At 41.8% G+C, this 19,283-nt stretch overlaps 1 protein-coding gene across 2 annotated transcripts in view; it reads right to left on the bottom strand.

Annotated features, from left to right (window-relative positions):
- Positions 1 to 19,283, bottom strand: part of STAB1 (stabilin 1) — a 165,987-nt gene that overhangs the window by 112,722 nt on the left and 33,982 nt on the right. For both annotated transcript variants that reach the window (XM_075833779.1, XM_075833778.1), the window contains exons 15-23: positions 19,281 to 19,283; positions 17,931 to 17,984; positions 16,741 to 16,821; positions 15,511 to 15,669; positions 3,461 to 3,517; positions 3,056 to 3,139; positions 1,847 to 1,933; positions 1,570 to 1,681; positions 683 to 869 (exon numbers count right to left, since the gene is read on the bottom strand). The exon at positions 19,281 to 19,283 is cut by the window's right edge and continues 111 nt beyond it. In XM_075833779.1, the coding sequence (XP_075689894.1) occupies positions 683 to 869; positions 1,570 to 1,681; positions 1,847 to 1,933; positions 3,056 to 3,139; positions 3,461 to 3,517; positions 15,511 to 15,669; positions 16,741 to 16,821; positions 17,931 to 17,984; positions 19,281 to 19,283 (824 nt within the window). The remainder of the gene's footprint in view (positions 1 to 682; positions 870 to 1,569; positions 1,682 to 1,846; positions 1,934 to 3,055; positions 3,140 to 3,460; positions 3,518 to 15,510; positions 15,670 to 16,740; positions 16,822 to 17,930; positions 17,985 to 19,280) is intronic.

Genomic DNA, 19,283 nt, shown 5'->3' with positions numbered 1-19,283 from the left:
AGCGTACAACGGGACACCGAATTATTACGATAAAAGGCGCAACATGTTTACAGACCGTTATTTACAGTCGGAGGAGGAGTTTAGGAGAGGGGATAACGGCAATGTAATTTTGATAGCAGCGGCCAGTAAGGGATAAGTAAAGTTCAAAAGGTGAAATGCTGGTGACGGGTTCCCTTTAAGAACTCACCAAATGAAGTTTTATAGGAGAGTGTGTAGATCTGCTCTAACATACATCATGAAGTTAAAGGTGCAACAAATTGTGAAAGCTTTAATTTTTAGCTTACCTTGTGGTCAGCTGTAAATCACAAAATGTGAAAAATCGAAAGTTAAGTTAAAGGGGTTCGACATTTTTCACCGATCCACATGGCAGGTGATAAATGTCTGATCGGTGGGGGCCCCACTGCTGGGAACCGCACCGATCACTAGAACAGAGGACCCGAGTCCTCCATACTGTACGACCGCAGTGAGGAGGAGTTTGAATGAAGCGGTGGTCGAGCATGCGCAGTGTCATTAGAAGTCTATGGGACTGACAGAGATTTCTGAAACCCCCATTCTAGGTATCGGTGGGGGTACCTGTAATCAGACATTTATTACCTACCCTGTGGATAGATGATAAATGTCGATTTTGGAACAAACTTTTTAACTCAAAAGTGAACACAAAAATCATAAACCCTGAAATTACCTTGTAATGTTATCCATAGATACACACACTGCATTAATATGACAGTATTGGGTCATGTTTAAAGCTGTACATGGCTCAGAATGTTTGTCGCAGAATTCTCCAATGTAACCTTCTTTACAGCGGGCTCCTTGACAAACCCCGCGGCTCCCAGGCCGGTTATCACAGATTCCATGTAAGCACCGGCATTCTAAAAAGCTCATAAAAATATTCATTAATATCATGATCAGTAAATAAGTCTCACAAAGGTGTACAGTAAATCTAATCTTCATGTCGAGTCACAGGACGTCCCCTGTGGAAAATCTAGAGCGACAATGAACTCAGAAAAGTGTCTTGGACGAAATGGAATAAGTGTTGACAATGTGTCAATGGATAGAACAATAAATTATAAATGTAATAAATGTGCTGTTTATTTATCCATTTATAGATAGTTGATGAAAAGCTGACAACTGAAAGTGTTTGCCTTCCTCTTCCTTTAAAGGCTATGTAACCCTTTGAAATAGCTTTTATATATATATATATATATATCTATATATATATATATATATATATATATATATATATATATAGATATATATATAAATATATATATCAGTGTGTTTGGTGCAACTTTCTAAATACTTTTTGTTAAAAATAACTTTTACTTTTTGAGATACAGCAGCTTTGTATCCTGTATATAGAGCCGCTGTATCTTGAGCTGAAACCTGTATCTGTCAGGTCAGCGGCACTGACAGGTTCAGTGTCAGCGGGTCCTGCATGCCTCTGACACGCAGGATCGAGCTGTTAACGATGACATCTAAGTTCATGACTTAGATGTGATCTATAACAGGTGGCTGTACTATACTTGATGTACAGTAAAACATTTTTAACATTACCCCTCCCCCACTCACCTTCTTCACATTCATCACCGTGTTTATTAGATTCAGTGCAGATATGACAAGCAATCCCTTTATATTTATGATAACACATGCACTTCCCGTTCCCATTGATACCTTCATTGCACTGTATGGAACAAGACATAAAGAGTATGTCAGAAGGTATGTGACGGGCAAAGCATTCTGAATTGTAGTGGGTAAAACTTGAGCTAAATTTGAATATGTACAATTCTGAACAATCATGACATCTACATTTCCTTAGTGTCAGAAAATCGGCAAGCACAAAACGTACGTGTCCTCGTCCATAGCATGGATTTGTGAATCCACCGGGGCATGGCTTACAATCAGAACCATAGAACCCTTTGCAGCATCCTTCCACCTGTAAAAAAGCAATATATGCGCTTTACAACATACTTATGGCTTTATGTGCTTGTCACAGACAGTGTAATAGCTTTCTATACCCTATGTAAACCTAGCCTTACACAGGCACTCCGCAGAATACACCTTTTTCGGAAGTATTCTTTTTTATTGAAAAGTGTGCTCAACTAAAATTGACAATATAGTAAAAAGAAATCTGATATATAAATGTAAATAATGCCTAAAACGTATGCCATATGTCTGGAATTTGTAGAGCCCATTATACCCTATGGACACGTTCGGGAACATTTGGGGGTAGGTGTAAACATAATCTCATACATAAGTAAATTAAGTGTATATATTTACAGGTGTTAGAATATTTTCTCTATAAATATAAACATACAATGGCAGGACTTAAGGCCCTTATACACTGGCCAATTATCAGGCAAACGAGCGATCACAGAATGCTCGTTCCCGATTATTGCCCTGTGTAAACAGGGCAACGATCAGCCGATGAATGAGAAAACGCTCGATCATCTGCTGGTCGTATCGTTTTAAATGGCCAAAATATTATCGCTGTCGGCAGCACATCTCCCTGTGTAAACAGGGAGACGTTCTGCCGACATGATAGAAATGTATGGGGACGAGTGTAGTAACTGCGCTCGTCCCCATACTAGCCCCTTGTGAAAGAAGAAAACGAGCGCCAACCAAGCTGTCTCGTTGATCAGCGCTCGTTGTACCGGCCAAAATGGGCGAGTGTAAAAGGAGTTTTACTTTTGGCAAGCAAAAAAAGATGCCATCCCTTTAAGTTTCAATTAGCACCCTGCCCAGGACCGACACAACAAATAAAGTACTTCTTTATGTTCGAAAACTATACCTCTATATACACATACAAAGCTTTCTTACACGTGATACAGTCCTGATTATATGGAACTAGTTCTTGTGTGATAAATAAGTAGAGGAAGCCTGTAGTTGACAATTCTATGTCTTCTGGGTAGCTGTTTTCTTACATTTCAGGACCAAACGCACAAGTATGGCATTTGGAACACAACAAATTGGCCATTAAAATTCAATTGCATGTTGAAGAGCTCAAATTTTGCGTTTGATAGATATTTTTCCAATTTTAATTTATTTCAATACTTACTATAACAGAACGGCTGCAGTTTCTGGCACAGCCTTTGGTGATATTTCCATGATCTTCATAGAGACATCCTCTATCAATAATTCCCTGGAGGCATTATAGACATAAGTAAATTAAAAACACTTCAATTTCACAGTAAAAACAAACCACCACCACTCAAAGGGGTTTTCCGGGACTATGCTATTGATGGATGGCTTATGATTAGGATATGCCATCAATATCTGATCGTTGAGGGTTCGACTCCTAGCACCCCTGCTGATCAGCTGACTAAGTGCTGCGGCCTCTTCAGTCAGCTGATCGGCAGGGTGCCGGGAGTCGGACCCTTACTGACCTGATATTAATTGCCTATACGAAGGCCATCAATATTATTGACCTACAAACCCCCTTTAAAATAATGTTTCCATTTACCATGTCAGTAGTGCCATCCGGACAGGGCAGTATCGAATCACACTTGGAACATGTACCCTGTTCAAGACATTAATTGGAGCAAGTTACATGGAACTCAACTTAAAAAAAACCCTAAGTAATAAATAAATTAATAAATATATATATTTATATATGAAAGAAAAAATATATATATCCTCTGTCACTATATATATATATATATATATATATATATATACACACACACACACACACACACACACACACACACACACACACACACACATTAGTCCTTCTCAATGAATTAGAATATCATCAAAAAGTTTATTTATTTCAGTAATTCAATTCAAAAAGTGAAACTCATATATTCTATAGATTCATTACACACAGTGATCTATTTCCAGCATTTTTTTTTATTTTATTGTTGATGATTATGGTAACAGTTAATGAAAACCCAAAATGTAATGTCTCAGAAAATTTGAATATTATATAAGCCCAATTTCAAAAATGATTTTTAATACAGAAATGTTGGCCTACTGAAAAGTATGTACAGTATATGCACTCAATACTTGGTCGGGGCTCCTTTTGCATGAATTACTGCATCAATGCGGCGTGGCATGGAGGCCATCAGCCTGTGGCACTGCTGAGGTGTTATGGAAGCCCAGGTTGCTTTGATAGTGGCCTTTAGCTCGCCTGCATTGTTGGGTCTGGTGTCTCTCATCTTCCTCTTGACAATACCCCATAGATTCTCTATGGAGTTTAGGTCAGTCGAGTTTGCCGACCAATGAAGCACACTGATACTGTGGTTATTAAAACAGGTATTGGTACATTTGTCAGTGTGGGCAGGTGCCAAGTCCTGCTGGAAAATGAAATCAGCATCTCCATAAAGCTTGTCAGCAGAGGGAAGCATGAAGTGCTCTAAAATTTCCTGGTAGAAACTGCGTTGACTCTGGACTTGATATAACACAGTGGACCAACACCAGCAGATGTCATGGCTCCTCAACCCATCACTGACTGTGGAAACTTCACACTGGACCAGAAGCAACTTGGATTGATGCCTCTCCACTCCTCCAGACTCTGGGACCTTGATTTCCAAATGAAATGCAAAATAAATTTTCAACTTAAAACAGGACTTTGGACCACTGAGCAACAGACTAGTCCTTAGCCCAGGTAAGAGGCTTCTGACATTGTCTCTGGGTTATGAGTGGCTTGACACAAGGAATGCGACAGTTGTAGCCCATGTCCTGGACACGTCTGTGTGTGGTGGCTCTTGAAGCACTGACTCCAGCCGCAGTCCACTCCTTGTGAATCTCCCCCAGATTCTTGAATGGCCTTTTCTTGATAATCCTTTCAAGGCTGCGGTTATCCCTGTTGCATGTGCACCTTTTTCTACCACACTTTTTCCTTCCTCTCAACTTTCCATTAATACGCTTGGATACAGCACTCTGTGAACAGCCAGCTTCTTTAGCAATGTCCTTATGTGGCTTACCCTCCTTGTGGAGGGTGTCAGTGATTGTCTTCTGGACAACTGTCACGTCAGCAGTCTTCCCCATGATTGTGAAGCTTACTGAACCAGACTGTTGGACCATTTAACCCCTTAATGACCAGCCTATTTTGGACCTTAATGACCAGGCCATTTTTTAAGTTTTTCCATCGTCGCATTCCAAGAGCTATAACGTTTTTATTTTTGCGTCGACATAGCTGTATAAGGTCTTGTTTTTTGCGGGACAAGTTGTTCTTTTCAATAGCACCATTTTGGGGGACATATTATTTATTGATTAACTTTTATTAACTTTTATTTGGGGGGAAATAGAAAAAAACCTGAAATTTCGCCACTCTTTTTCGCATCTTAAATCTACGCCGTTTACAGTGTAATATAAATAACACAATAACTTTATTCAGCGGGTTGTTACGATTGCAACGATACCAAATTTGTATAGTTTTTGTATGTTTTACTACTTTTACACAGTAAAAACGCTTTTTTTTCAAAATTATTTGTTTTTGTGTCTCCATATTTGAAGAGCCGTAACGTTTTTATTTTTTCGCCAATGCGGTTGTATGAGGGCTTTTTTTTTGCGGGAAGACTTGTAGTTTTTATTGGTACCATTTTGGAGTAGATACGACTTTTTGATCACTTTTTATCACATTTTTTTAAAGTCAGTATTCACAGAAAACAGCAATTTTTCCATAGTTTTTTATTACATTTTTTACGGAGTTCGCCGTGCGGGTTAAATAATGTAATAGATTTATAGTCGGGATCGTTACGGACGTGGCGATACCAAATATGTGTAACTTTTTAACTTTATTTTGTTTTTTTAATAGTAAAGCATTTTGTGAGGGGAAAAGCTGGGTTTTTCATTTTCAAATTTTTTTTTAATTAACATTATTAAACTTTTTTTTCACTTTTTTACTAGTCCCACTAGGGGACTATAATATGCGATTCTGCGATCGCATTTATAATACACTGCAATACTTTTGTATTGCAGTGTATTACTGCCTGTCCGTTTAACACGGACAGGCATCTGCTAGGTCATGCCTGCGGCATGATCTAGCAGGCATTCACTCCAGGCAGACCTGGGGGCCTTTATTAGACCCCCGGCTGCCATTGGAGACACAGACACTCAACGATTGTATCGCCGGGTGTCGGAGAGAGGGAGCTCCCTCCCTCTCTCCAAAACCACTCAGATGCGGTGCTCGCTATTGAGCACCGCATCTGAGGGGTTAAACGGGTGAGATCGATACTAATATCGATCTCACCCGGCAGAGCAGGGACGCTCCCAGCCCTCAGCTGCCTCTAGAAGCTGAGAGCAGGGAGATTTGACAGCTCCCTGCTCTGTAAACTTATTCCGATGCCGCGACGTAAAAAGTCTATGGCATCGGAATAAGGTCCGTTAGTGACCGACGTAGAAACACGATGGGCCGGTCACTAACGGGTTAAAGGAATAGGAAACCTTTGTGAAACCAGGAGTCTACAATCTTCAACTTTTACCCAATATTCTAATTTTATGAGAGACTCAATTTTGGGTTTTCATTAACTGTTAGCCATAATCTTCAACATTAAAAAAATAATAATCTGGAAATAGATCCCTCTATGTGTAATGAATCTACTGTATATAATGTCTGAGTTTCACTTTTTGAAACGAATTACTGAAATAAATTAAATTCTTTCATTTGAAAGCTATTTTCAATACAAAAACGATGGTGCAAACGATTTTGATATAGGATTTTTTTTTTGCGCTGAGATATTTAACGTTAAACTTATCATCTTCATTATCGGCTACCGCCGGTGTTAGAATTACCCGAAATGTACCACGCCGAGGTCGCATGGTCGGATATACATCTAATTGGGGTGCTAGATTAATGCGAGTTCCCTTGCCTCTCACTTTTGTGTGTGTGTGCGCAAGCGCGTGTGTGTCTGTGTGTGTGTGTACACAGCCCGAGATATGGACCCCGGGGTTCGTCCTTTCCCCGCTATTTAACGACTCCAAACCCTCTCTGCTGTGTGTGTGTGTGTTGTCCGGCCAACCAAAGCAAGACCGAGGGCATGTATTATGTGTATTAGTACAAACATAACAATTACTGTATTAAATCAAATGTTCGAACTGAACTACAACAACTTGACAGTGTCCTAAGCGAATGTAAAACATGTCGATAACGTTATTTAGAACATCTGGTGTGATTGAATTAGAAATGTTCACTATTCTTTCCTGCAGCTCATCTAAGTTTGCGTTCCTAGTCTCATAGGCTTTACTTTTTAAATACCCCCAGTAAAGTCTAATGGGGTCAGGTCTGGTGATCTCGGTGGCCATTCTATCGGCCTCTTCTACCAATCCATTGATCAGGAAAATGATTGTTCAGAAGATTTCGAGCTCGCAGAGAAAAATGAGCCGGAGCTCCATCCTGCTGATACCAAACATTGCGGAAAGCTTCTCCAGCAATATTTTTAATAGCCGGTATCAATTGGTTTCTTAGCAAATTGCAGTCATTTTCTGCATTTATGTTTCTTTCAATGAAAAACGGTCCTACAATATGATTGAGCAATATTCCGGCTCAATCTGCCCAATACCCCTCATGTTCTGTCGATTTACAGAACTGTTTAGTTCAAACGTAGCTTCATCCGAAAAACAGGTCCAGTTGAAAATCTGATCATCAAATCGTGTCATCGTATCACAAAATTCCACTCTTCGGATGGTTCCTGAACTAGACGTATTTTATAAGGATGATAATGATGCCTCTTCAAAATTCGATGGACTGATGTGGCGCTGGTATCATTTTGTTGTGCTCCACTCGAGACAGATGTATGAGGATTATCATGTACAGTGAGCAGAACATCTAAAGCTTTTTCATCATTACTAGCATGTTTGGGTCTTCCGGATCTTGGTGCGTCTCTAATTGAACCGATTATTTCGAAACGATGAACAGTTCTTTTAACAGTTGACAATGAAATTGGATCAGGATTAGGATAAGTGGCATTGAATAAAGCCGCTACTTCTTGATAGGATCTTATTTTTTCTTCGCCAAACCCTCTCATCATCAATAAAGTGATCCTTTCCATTTCGGTCAAATGCATTTTGTAATATGACAAGAGAAATGTACAAAAATGAAAATTACTCTCCGAATTAGCGCTCTCTGAAATTCACAAGCGACTACTGAATTGTGTACACATGAAATCATGTTACAATCGTAGACAAGGTCCATTTTGTATCGCCGAGGCCGATTGTAATAATACGTAATTTAAAGTCACCTTGATGTGACATTCTCAAGCCCACACACACACACACACGCGCGCCCACATGCATTTAGGATTTTACCCGCGCAGTACATTTTGGGTAATGCTAACACCGGCGTTAGCCGATAATGAAGAGGATAACTTTAAAGTTAAAAAAACCTATCTCGAAATCGATTGCGGCACTGTTTTTGTATTGAAAAGAGCTTTCAAATGAGCACCCACACGACCCTCCGTGCCATTTAAGATTTTGCTACCCCCAAGGGGGTTGGGGTGATTTTTGGGCGTTAACCGGTAGATTTTATGACGTCATTAAATCCCACCAAATTTCAACCCTCTACCTCGAGCTGTTCAAAAGTTATGAGGGTGTTCCGGAACTTGGTGGGCAATCTATATATATATATATATATATATATATATATATATATATATATATATATATATCGATATATACATACACACACATACATACATATATATATATATATATATATATATACATACACACACAGTGAAGGAAATAAGTATTTGATCCCTTGCTGATTTTGTAAGTTTGCCCACTGTCAAAGTCATGAACAGTCTAGAATTTTTAGGCTAGGTTAATTTTACCAGTGAGAGATAGATTATATAAAAAAAAAAAACAGAATATCACATAGTCAAAATTATATATATTTATTTGCATTGTGCACAGAGAAATAAGTATTTGATCCCCTACCAACCATTAAGAGTTCAGCCTCCTCCAGACCAGTTACACCAGGGGCGTAGCTAGAGGCTCATGGGCCCCGATGCAAAAATTCTTACTGGGCCCCCCCCCCCGCAAACTTCTCATGGCCGACGGTCCGCAGCTTTCAGTTGCATCGCTGGGTCTCCTAAGTGACCCAACAATGAAGCACTAGCAGCCGGGGGCGTCACTAAGGCTGGGTTCACACACCCTATTTACGGACGTAATTCGGGCGTTTTAGCATTGAATTACGTCCGAAAATGTGGCTCAAAAGCGTTGGCAAACATCTGCCCATTCATTTGAATGGGTCTTACGATGTTCTGTGCCGACGGTCATTTTTTTTTACGCGCCGCTGTCAAAAGGCGGCACGTAAAAAAGACGCCCACGTCAAAGAAGTGCCTGTCACTTCTTCAGACGTAAATGGAGCCGTTTTCCATGGACTCCATAGAAAAACAGCTCCAATTACGTCCGTAATGGACGCAGCAAAAGACGCCTGCACATGCCATTACGGCTGAAATTACGGTGCTGTTTTCTCCTGAAAACAGCACCGTAATTTCAGCCGTAACAGACGCTGCCGTGTGGACATACCCTCAGGGCTTAAAATGTCAGGAGAAATAGCCCCAATACATGTGTGTCCGCCCAAAAAAAAGTGTGTATATGAGACAGCATAGCATATCTATAGCACTACGACCCTATAAACTATGGATAGGATTAGATACAGTGGCTCAGCAGACAGTATCACACATGATAGGATTAGATACAGTGGCTCAGAAGGCAGTATCACACATGATAGGATTAGATACAGTGGCTGAGCAGACAGTATCACACATGATAGGATTAGATACAGTGGCTGGGCAGACAGCATCACACATGATAGGATTAGATACAGTGGCTGAGCAGACAGTATCACACATGATAGGATTAGATACAGTGGCCCAGCAGACAGTATCACACATGATAGGATTAGATACAGTGGCTCAGCAGACAGTACCACACATGATAGGATTAGATACAGTGGCTCAGAAGGCAGTATCACACATGATGGGATTAGATATAGGGCCCAGCAGACAGTATCACACATGATTGGATTAGATATAGGGCCCAGCAGACAGTATCACACATGATAGGATTAGATACATGACGCAGCAGACAGTATCACACATGATAGGATCAGATACAGGGCTCAGCTCGCTGACATTGCGGCTCTAGCGCTGGACCCAGGACAGGTAAGAATAATAATTTTGCTTCTTTATGTGTTACAGATTATTTTTGTGTGTTTGTGTTTTTTTACAGGTTCGGTTGTTGGACTTCGGATTCGAGGACTTCAATGACGGCGTTTTTTTTATTCTCAATAAAATGGTTAATGAGGGTTGTGTTTTTTTATTTCAATGAAATATTTTTTCTATGTGTTTGTATCTTTTTAAACTTTATTATCACCGCCTTAGTAATGGCCGCTGGCTGATTGACAACCTCCATTACTAAGGCGAGGCTTAATGTTAGCCGGTGCAGAGGCTACACTAACCCCCATTATTACCCCGGTACCCACCGCCACCAGGAGCACTGGGAAGAGCCGGGTACGAACCAGTATCCGACCATCTGTAGTGACGGGCAGGCACCGGGGCGGCCGCAGGCTGGTAGTATTAGGCTGGGGAAGGCCAAAAACTGTGGCCCTTCCCACCCTGGTAATGCTGCCTGCTGCTGCTGTGTTGTATCTGGCTGGTTATGAAAATTGGGGGGGGACCCCACATAGTTCTTTCCAATTATTATTTTTTTTTTTTTTAAATGACGTGGGGTCCCCCCCATTTTTCATAACAAGCCAGATACAATAAAGCAGCAGCAGCCTAGCATTACCAGGGTGGGACGGGCCACTGTTTTTGGCCTTTCCCCTCCTGATACTACCAGCCTGCGGCCGCCCCAGTGGCAGACCATCACTACAGATGGTCAAGTACTGGATCGTACCCGGCTCTTCCCAGCACCCCTGGTGGCGGTGGGTACCGGGGTAATAAAGGGGGTTAGTGTTGGCCTCTGCACCGGCTAACACTAAGCCCCGCCTTAGCAATGGATGCTGTCAATCAGCCGGCGGCCATTACTAAGGCGGTAGTAATATCGTTTAAAAAAAACCACAAAGACATAGAAAAAATATTTTATTGAAATAAAAAAAAAAACACACAACCCTCATTAACCATTTTATTGATAACAAAAAAAAAAGCCGTCATCGAAGTAGTCCTGGAATCCGCCGTAGTCCAACGACCGAACCTGTAAGAAAACACACAAAAAATGATTAGTAACACATGTGTTAGGCTTAGATACAGGGCCCATGTGTGATATTGTCTGTGGGACCCTGTATCTAAGCCTACCACAACGTAGGCTTAGATACATGGTCCAGCAGACAGTAATCTTATACAGTATAAGATTACTGTGTGCTGGGGCCCTGTATCTAAACTGACAGTGTGGTAGGCTTAGATACAGGGCCCATCAGACAGGATCACACATGGGCCCTGTATCTAAGCCTACCATGTGATTGTCTTAGATACAGGGCCCAGCAAACAGGATCACACAATCTGTGATCCTGTCTCATGGGCCCTCTAAGCCTGCTACATCGTAGGCTTAAAGGGGTTGTGCAGTCCCTAAACATTGATGGCCTGTCCTCAGTATAGGCCATTAATAGCTGATGTGTCTGGGTCCGACTTCCGGGACTTTCCTGGTTCCGGATCGCAGCGGAGGTCCTGACGTCACAGCGCTATGCGCCGCGCACAACATCAAGAGGACAGAACTTCCGCCGTGGCTGAAGAGGAAGGTAAGATTAGTTGCCCTGACTGGCGGGGTCTGACTCCCGGGATCCGCCAATCAGCTGTTTTGAAGGGGCCGCAGCACTCGTATGAGAGCTGCTCCCCTTCATTTCACTACTCGCTCACACTGTCAATCGCCGACACGGATTCACAGTGTGACCGGAATGAAGGGGAGCAGCTCTCGTACGAGTGCTGCGGCCCCTTCAAAACAGCTGATTGGCGGGTCCCGGGAGTCGGACCCCGCCAGTCAGGGCAACTAATCTTACCTTCCTCTTCAGCCACGGCGGAAGTTCTGTCCTCTCGATGTTGTGTGCGGTACATAGCGCTGTGACGTCAGGACCTCCGCTGTGATCTGGAACCAGGAAGGTAAAGTCAGTCTGTTACTATAGTAACAGGGGCCCGCGGCCCGAGTTACTATAGTAACTTTTTATTGATGTGGTGCGGGGGCTGTGGGCCCCCCTGGCTTCGGGGCCCGATCGCAATTGCGACCCCTATAGCTACGCCAGTGTAGATATGAGATAAATAGATAGATAGATGATAGATAGATAGATAGATAGATAGATAGATAGATAGATAGATAGATAGATAGATAGATAGATAGATAGATAGATAGATAGATAGATAGATAGATAGATAGATATTAGATAGATAGATAGATAGATAGATAGATAGATAGATAGATAGATAGATAGATAGATATGAGATAGATAGATAGATAGATAGATAGATAGATAGATAGATAGATAGATAGATAGATAGATAGATAGATAGATAGATATGAGATAGATAGATAGATAGATAGATATTAGATAGATAGATAGATAGATAGATAGATAGATAGATAGATAGATAGATAGATAGATAGATAGATAGATACTTTGTCTGTTATGCTAAACTGTCAGCCCTGAGGTGTGACTGCTCAGCATGACAGACATACATACACACAGTGAAGGGGTTAAGAGCTGGATTACTAGTTGCTACTTACATCTGCTGTGGGATCAGAGAGCAGCTCGTACTGCAGGGGAGCAGCAGACACGCATACCATCTTCTTGCTGTAGCCATTCCTTTCCCTCTGAACAGGTCACGAGGAAGAGGGAGACAGCAAGAAGTGAGCTGATTGGGTGGACAGTAGAGTGGGCGGGGCTGGGTCTCGTAAGATGAGTGGATTCATCTATCATTCATTTTCCACCCTCTTGTTCCCCCTCCAGGCAATGACTGTCTGACAGCTGAGCTGACACCAATGCTTTAAGCTACATTACTGGGTCTCTTTCGTACCACAGCAGGGACCCAGCAATGTAGAGCAATCATTGCAGCGCTAGTGTGGTGAGGGGGGCCTGCGGGCCCCCCTAGCTACGGGGCCCGGTCGCAGTTGCGACCGCTGCAACCCCTATAGCTACGCCACTGAGTTACACGCTCCAAATCAACTTGGTGCCTGCATTAAAGACAGCTGTCTTACATGGTCACCTGTATAAAAGACTCCTGTCCACAGACTCAATTAATCAGTCTGACTCTAACCTCTACAACATGGGCAAGACCAAAGAGCTTTCTAAGGATATCAGGGACAAGATCATAGACCTGCACAAGGCTGGAATGGGCTACAAAACCATAAGTAAGACGCTGGGTGAGAAGGAGACAACTGTTGGTGCAATAGTAAGAAAATGGAAGACATACAAAATGACTGTCAATCGACATCGATCTGGGGCTCCATGCAAAATCTCACCTCGTGGGGTATCCTTGATCCTGAGGAAAGTGAGAGCTCAGCCGAAAACTACACGGGGGGAACTTGTTAATGATCTCAAGGCAGCTGGGACCACAGTCACCAAGAAAACTATTGGTAACACATTACGCCATAATGGATTAAAATCCTGCAGTGCCCGCAAGGTCCCCCTGCTCAAGAAGGCACATGTACAGGCCCGTCTGAAGTTTGCAAATGAACATCTGGATGATTCTGAGAGTGATTGGGAGAAGGTGCTGTGGTCAGATGAGACTAAAAATTAGCTCTTTGGCATTAACTCAACTCGCCGTGTTTGGAGGAAGAGAAATGCTGCCTATGACCCAAAGAACACCGTCCCCACCGTCTAGCATGGAGGTGGAAACATTATGTTTTGGGGGTGTTTCTCTGCTAAAGGCACAGGACTACTTCACCGCATCAATGGGAGAATGGATGGAGCCATGTACCGTCAAATCCTGAGTGACAACCTCCTTCCCTCCACCAGGACATTAAAAATGGCTCGTGGCTGGGTCTTCCAGCATGACAATGACCCGAAACATACAGCCAAGGAAACAAAGGAGTGGCTCAAAAAGAAGCACATTAAGGTCATGGAGTGGCCTAGCCAGTCTCCAGACCTTAATCCCATCGAAAACTTATGGAGGGAGCTGAAGATCCGAGTTGCCAAGCGACAGCCTCGAAATCTTAATGATTTACAGATGATCTGCAAAGAGGAGTGGGCCAAAATTCCATCTAACATGTGTGCAAACCTCATCATCAACTACAAAAAACGTCTGACTGCTGTGCTTGCCAACAAGGGTTTTGCCACCAAGTATTAAGTCTTGTTTGCCAAAGGGATCAAATACTTATTTCTCTGTGCACAATGCAAATAAATATATATAATTTTGACTATGTGATTTTCTGTTTTTGTTTTTGATATAATCTATCTCTGACTGGTAAAATTAACCTAGCCTAAAAATTCTAGACTGTTCATGTCTTTGACAGTGGGCAAACTTACAAAATCAGCAAGGGATCAAATACTTCTTTCCATCACTGTATATGTAGATAGAAATAAGCAGCACTCTGCGTCAAATTCCAACACGGTGAAGGGTGCAAGCAAGTCATCCAGATCCATGGATTGTAAGGCATAAATGAAAGAAATCCCACAGCACTCCAATGGTTCCAAAATAGAATGTGATTTATTCAGTCAACAGCTGCAACGTTTCCGTCCTGCTATAGGACCTTTTTCAAGCATAGTTACATATATATATATATATATATATATATATATATATATATATATATATATCCACACAACTTTAGTGTCACACAGTTTCCATGCATGCATTTACCCCTCATGTAAAACATAGCATTCATCTTGTTCCGCAAATTAGACATAGCTGCACCAGTTGACAACCCCATTCACACATTACATATTCCTACATTAAAATTAAATATTCCTACAATTTTTGAGAAGTAGCCTTATAATGATCATGTAAAGGATTTGCCAGACACAGCTTCTGTGTCGACGCCCGTGGGCAATCAGTCTGCACCTGCTCCTATGTCTGTGAGACTGACTCCATCTTCCACCACTCAGGATGGCAGGCTTAGGAGTGGGAGAGCCTATCACAGCCTGACCAGACGGAGCTAGCTCCCGCCCACTGTCTATTTATACCTGCCTTTCCTGTTCCTCCTTTGCCTGTGATTCTTCTATGCTTGTTTCCTGGCTTGCTGCTGCTGCTTGTACTTCTCATCCTCTGCTTGTTATTGACCTTGGCTTTCTGACCACTCTCCTGCTCAGCGTTTTGTACCTCGTTCTCTCCTGGTTTGACTCGGCTCGTTCACTACTCTTGTTGCTCACGGTGTCTCCGTGGGCAGCTGCCCCGTTTCCCTAGCTTCTGTGTACCCTTGTCTGTTTGTCTGTCTTGCACTTACTGAGCGTAGGGACCGTCGCCCAGTTGGACCCTGTCGCTTAGGACGGGTCGTTGCAAGTAGGCAGGGACTGAGTGGCGGGTAGATTAGGGCTCACCGGTCTGTCTCCCTACCCTGTCATTACAGATCATTAGTTAGACGTCATGGACGCTTATAGGGCACATATTTATCAACTGAGGATGAGAAGCATTCTGTTACCTGTACAACTTCTTCCACTGTCTCATTGCAGCTAGCTGGCAAAATTGGCAATATATTAGAAGGAATTAAAATTCCATCCAGAAAATGGATAATCCCATTCGAAGCAACTATATCACTGTGCAGAAGAGGAACTCCCTGATTTCCAAATAGAATTCTCCCCTGAAAAAAAAAAAACAACAACACATTTATTGCTGCTACACAGGTCGATGAAAAAAGGGTTACACGACTCAGAAAACAACGCGAATCTTTCACATTGACATTGGTCTGGGAAGTTGAGATATAAGGCGCTGATGGGTTCTCACATTAAAGAAATTATATAGAGGTGGCCATTAATTTTTACTGGAGTGAAACTATCAGGGGACTATAACTGTCAACTCCATCATATCTACGGCCCTGCAAATCTCTAAAGTAGTTTGTGTTGCTTCCTTGCTTTTTTGGTTTTAGCTGCTCCTTTGCACTTTGAAAATGCTGGAAAATGTTGAAATTTCCTGGAAAACCCAACACTGGGATTGTTATTTTTTGAATCTGGATAAGCAAAAAATTCTGAATTAATGGATGTTGTTTTAAAGGGTAACTAAACTTTCAGAAAACTTCTGACATGTCATAATACAGACATGTCAGAAGTTTTGATCGGTGGGGGTCCGAGCACTGAGACCCCCACCGATTGCTAAAACGAAGCTGCAGATGCGCCCGGGTGAGCGCTGAGCCGCTTGGTTTTAGATTGGCTTTTCTCAGAAAGCCCATGTAACGGTGTACGGACTAAATAGAAAGTCTATGGGCCCGTACACCATTACATGGGCTTTCCAAGAAGAGCCAATCAGAAATTAAGCAGCTCAGCGCTAACCCGAGCTCTTCTGCAGCTTCGTTTTAGAGATCAGTGGGGTCTCCGTGCTCGTACCTCCACCCATCAAAACTTCTGACATGTCACTCTGACTATGACATGTTAGAAGTTTTCTGAAAGTTTAGTTACCCTTTAACAGTTCAGCAGAATTTCAAGAAATCCCAATGGTTCCCTCCACAATCACAAAAAAAAAACATTTTTCCTGAGCCTGCGCCATCCATACACCGTAATAGTACGGTGTGGGAAATGCCTGCTCCCAACACTGTACTATTACAGCTAGTGCGGGAATGGGTAAATCTAAATTTTTTGGGTTTGTAATGTAAAGGAGATATGTTGAAAAAAATAAAAAAATAAAAGATCCATAATCAATGAAGCACTTTGGTACTCACGTCTTCTGTCACATTGATCTTAATAATTTCATTTGAGGAAGTCAAAATATGCGGCATAATCATAAGTCTGTCTATAGTAACCTAAAAAATAATAAATACTAGCAGTTGCAGTAAATGGTTATAGAACATTTAATTTAAAATACATTTTTGCCTTTTTAAAACTATCATTTTTAGGTCCAAAATTTTTTGTTGGTTTATTTCTGTTTAAACAGTTTTATTAGTTTTGCAAAAAGGAAAAGAAAAGGAACAGAGGGAATAAAGCCAGCATTATTGTAAATACAAGTGTAATAACGTAGAGCGGCAATGCCATGTTAGGCGGATGTAATTTAAGCAGGCATAACAAAACAGGTATTTGAAGAAAGAAAACTAGTAGTCATGAATAGCCTCCATTCGAGGCCCTAAAACAAAACGTAGGGTGTTACATAAATCCCAGAGTGTGAATCTGTGAATTCAGATCGCGACTAGGACGATTAAAGGAGTCAGAGGGGTAAGTCAAAGGCATCTTACTAACGAGGTGAGAAAAAGAGGGGAGTTACGGAAACCACGTAGCACAGAGCTCCAGATACAACGTAGCTCGCTCCGATACGCTGATTTCATAACTCCCATTTACTTCTATGGAAGTTCCAGAAACAGCGTAGTAAAACACGCTCATCTGTTTCTTGAAAACTTGACCACCTCGTCAGACTGTGGCTGGAGCCCAGCGACAGCGGCCACTTCTAGATATCGGTCCAGGTCCCACAAGTGGGACCTGCATCTATCGGCCTGTGGATATGCCATAATTGTCTGAGATGGGAACACCTCTTTAATGGCTATAAAGATACATTAAGAAATTAATCAGCACAGAATTTTGGACATATTCAGACTAAAAAAACATAACTGATGTTCAAGGATGGACATTCACTTTAAAGCACTTAAAGGGCAGCCAGGTAAGAGATTGGTAAGACAACGACGAAAGCTCAATTTCAACTAAACAAAGAAGCGTGGCAAAGATGATCATCGGCCCAAGTTAATGTGTTGTGAATACTCCCTAACAGACATTGAGCAAACCGATTAATGATCCCCGTTGGTACTTGATCTCTAGATTTTAATAATACATAAATGTTACAAATGTGTATTGAATTTACCAGATACATTTTATAGTGTTGGATGCTAAAGCTAAAATTATGAAATCATTGGATTCATGTACTTACACCAGCCATGAAAGAAATATGGTATTTAACCAGTTCCAACAGTTTGTGTTTTGCCTAGAAAAGAATAAAAACACTTGTTTACTTATTTAAAGCGTTCCATTGGGTCTTACATTAATGACCTATACTTAGGATAGGCCATCAATGTCAGATGGGTGGGTCTACCACCCAGTGCCGTACTTACCACAGAGGCAGACTATGCCACTGCAATGGGGTCTGTGAGAATGGGGCCGCCTCTGAACTCCTCCTGCTTCCCAACATAGAGCCATAGCATTTTCCTGCACCCACCACTGGGGAGAGTTCAGTGCGTAGACATTTTTACATCTTTCATAGAATTCAAAAGCAGCTGTATACTGTATAAATTCATATGCACTGAGCTCCCCCTAGTGGGGGCTGCTGGCAGCCAATTTGATCATGTACTATGTGAAGTGAAGCAGGGGATTAAGAGCTATATGGGGAGATTTATCAATATATTTATGCCAGTTATCTGGTGCAAATACACTAAAAAATATGGTGTTGATATTTAAGTACCTGTTCCACTTTTTCCGACAAACAATGGGTAAAGTTGCCGAGGCTCCAGAGTCGTGCGGTGAACAACTTGTTTATTAAAAAATTCCTCTACTTTTCTACTTCGAAATCCGAAAAGGTAAAAGATCTGACCTGGAGCTTTTAATCCAGATTTAACAGGCGTGCATCATGGTGATTAATCTGTTACATGCGGAACAGGGTATTGATACTGGCACACCGCTGGCATGGGCTTTAATATTCACAGAGCTTCCACTAAAAAAGATCTCCTATTAAATTATGGTGAAAATTAAGAATGAAAAATGAAAAAAGAAATTTGGAGCGCTCAGTGGGGAATGAGCCAATACGACGTCTTGCTATAGGGTCTTTTGATTTCTGTTTACGGCCCGTGGCACTACCCATTGGACCCAAACCAATCAGGACAATGCTGCAGCCTATTCACAGCAGTACCGGACAAGGAGTGTGTGTTGCGGTGTCTGGTATTGCTGCTCAGCCCATTGTAGTGATTGTATGTGTCACTGCAGTACCAGACACTGCAGCATGAATGCATGTCACTGCAGTGAAGCAGTGGTCCTTCGTTCTGATGATCGTGGGGTCTCTATGGGTGGGACCACACGAATGACACACATTGATGGTCTATACTAATCGTGAGCCAAAGTAAGATCCAGAAAACCCCTTTAAACGATCGTTAAATATCTATCAAAAGATGATTTCTAGTAACGGTTTGGTATGAAGGTCCAAGACATTATAGCGTGAAAATGACTTTCAAGCGTTCTATTACAGCAAATTAAAGATTAACAAAGCGAGGAATAGAAAATTGATTCCTACCTC

Source organism: Rhinoderma darwinii, chromosome 7 (genome assembly GCF_050947455.1).
Source record: "Rhinoderma darwinii isolate aRhiDar2 chromosome 7, aRhiDar2.hap1, whole genome shotgun sequence".
Taxonomy (NCBI): Eukaryota; Metazoa; Chordata; class Amphibia; order Anura; family Rhinodermatidae; genus Rhinoderma; species Rhinoderma darwinii.
The sequence above is the reverse complement of the archived record's forward strand: the minus strand, read 5'-3'. Positions and strand labels throughout refer to the sequence as shown.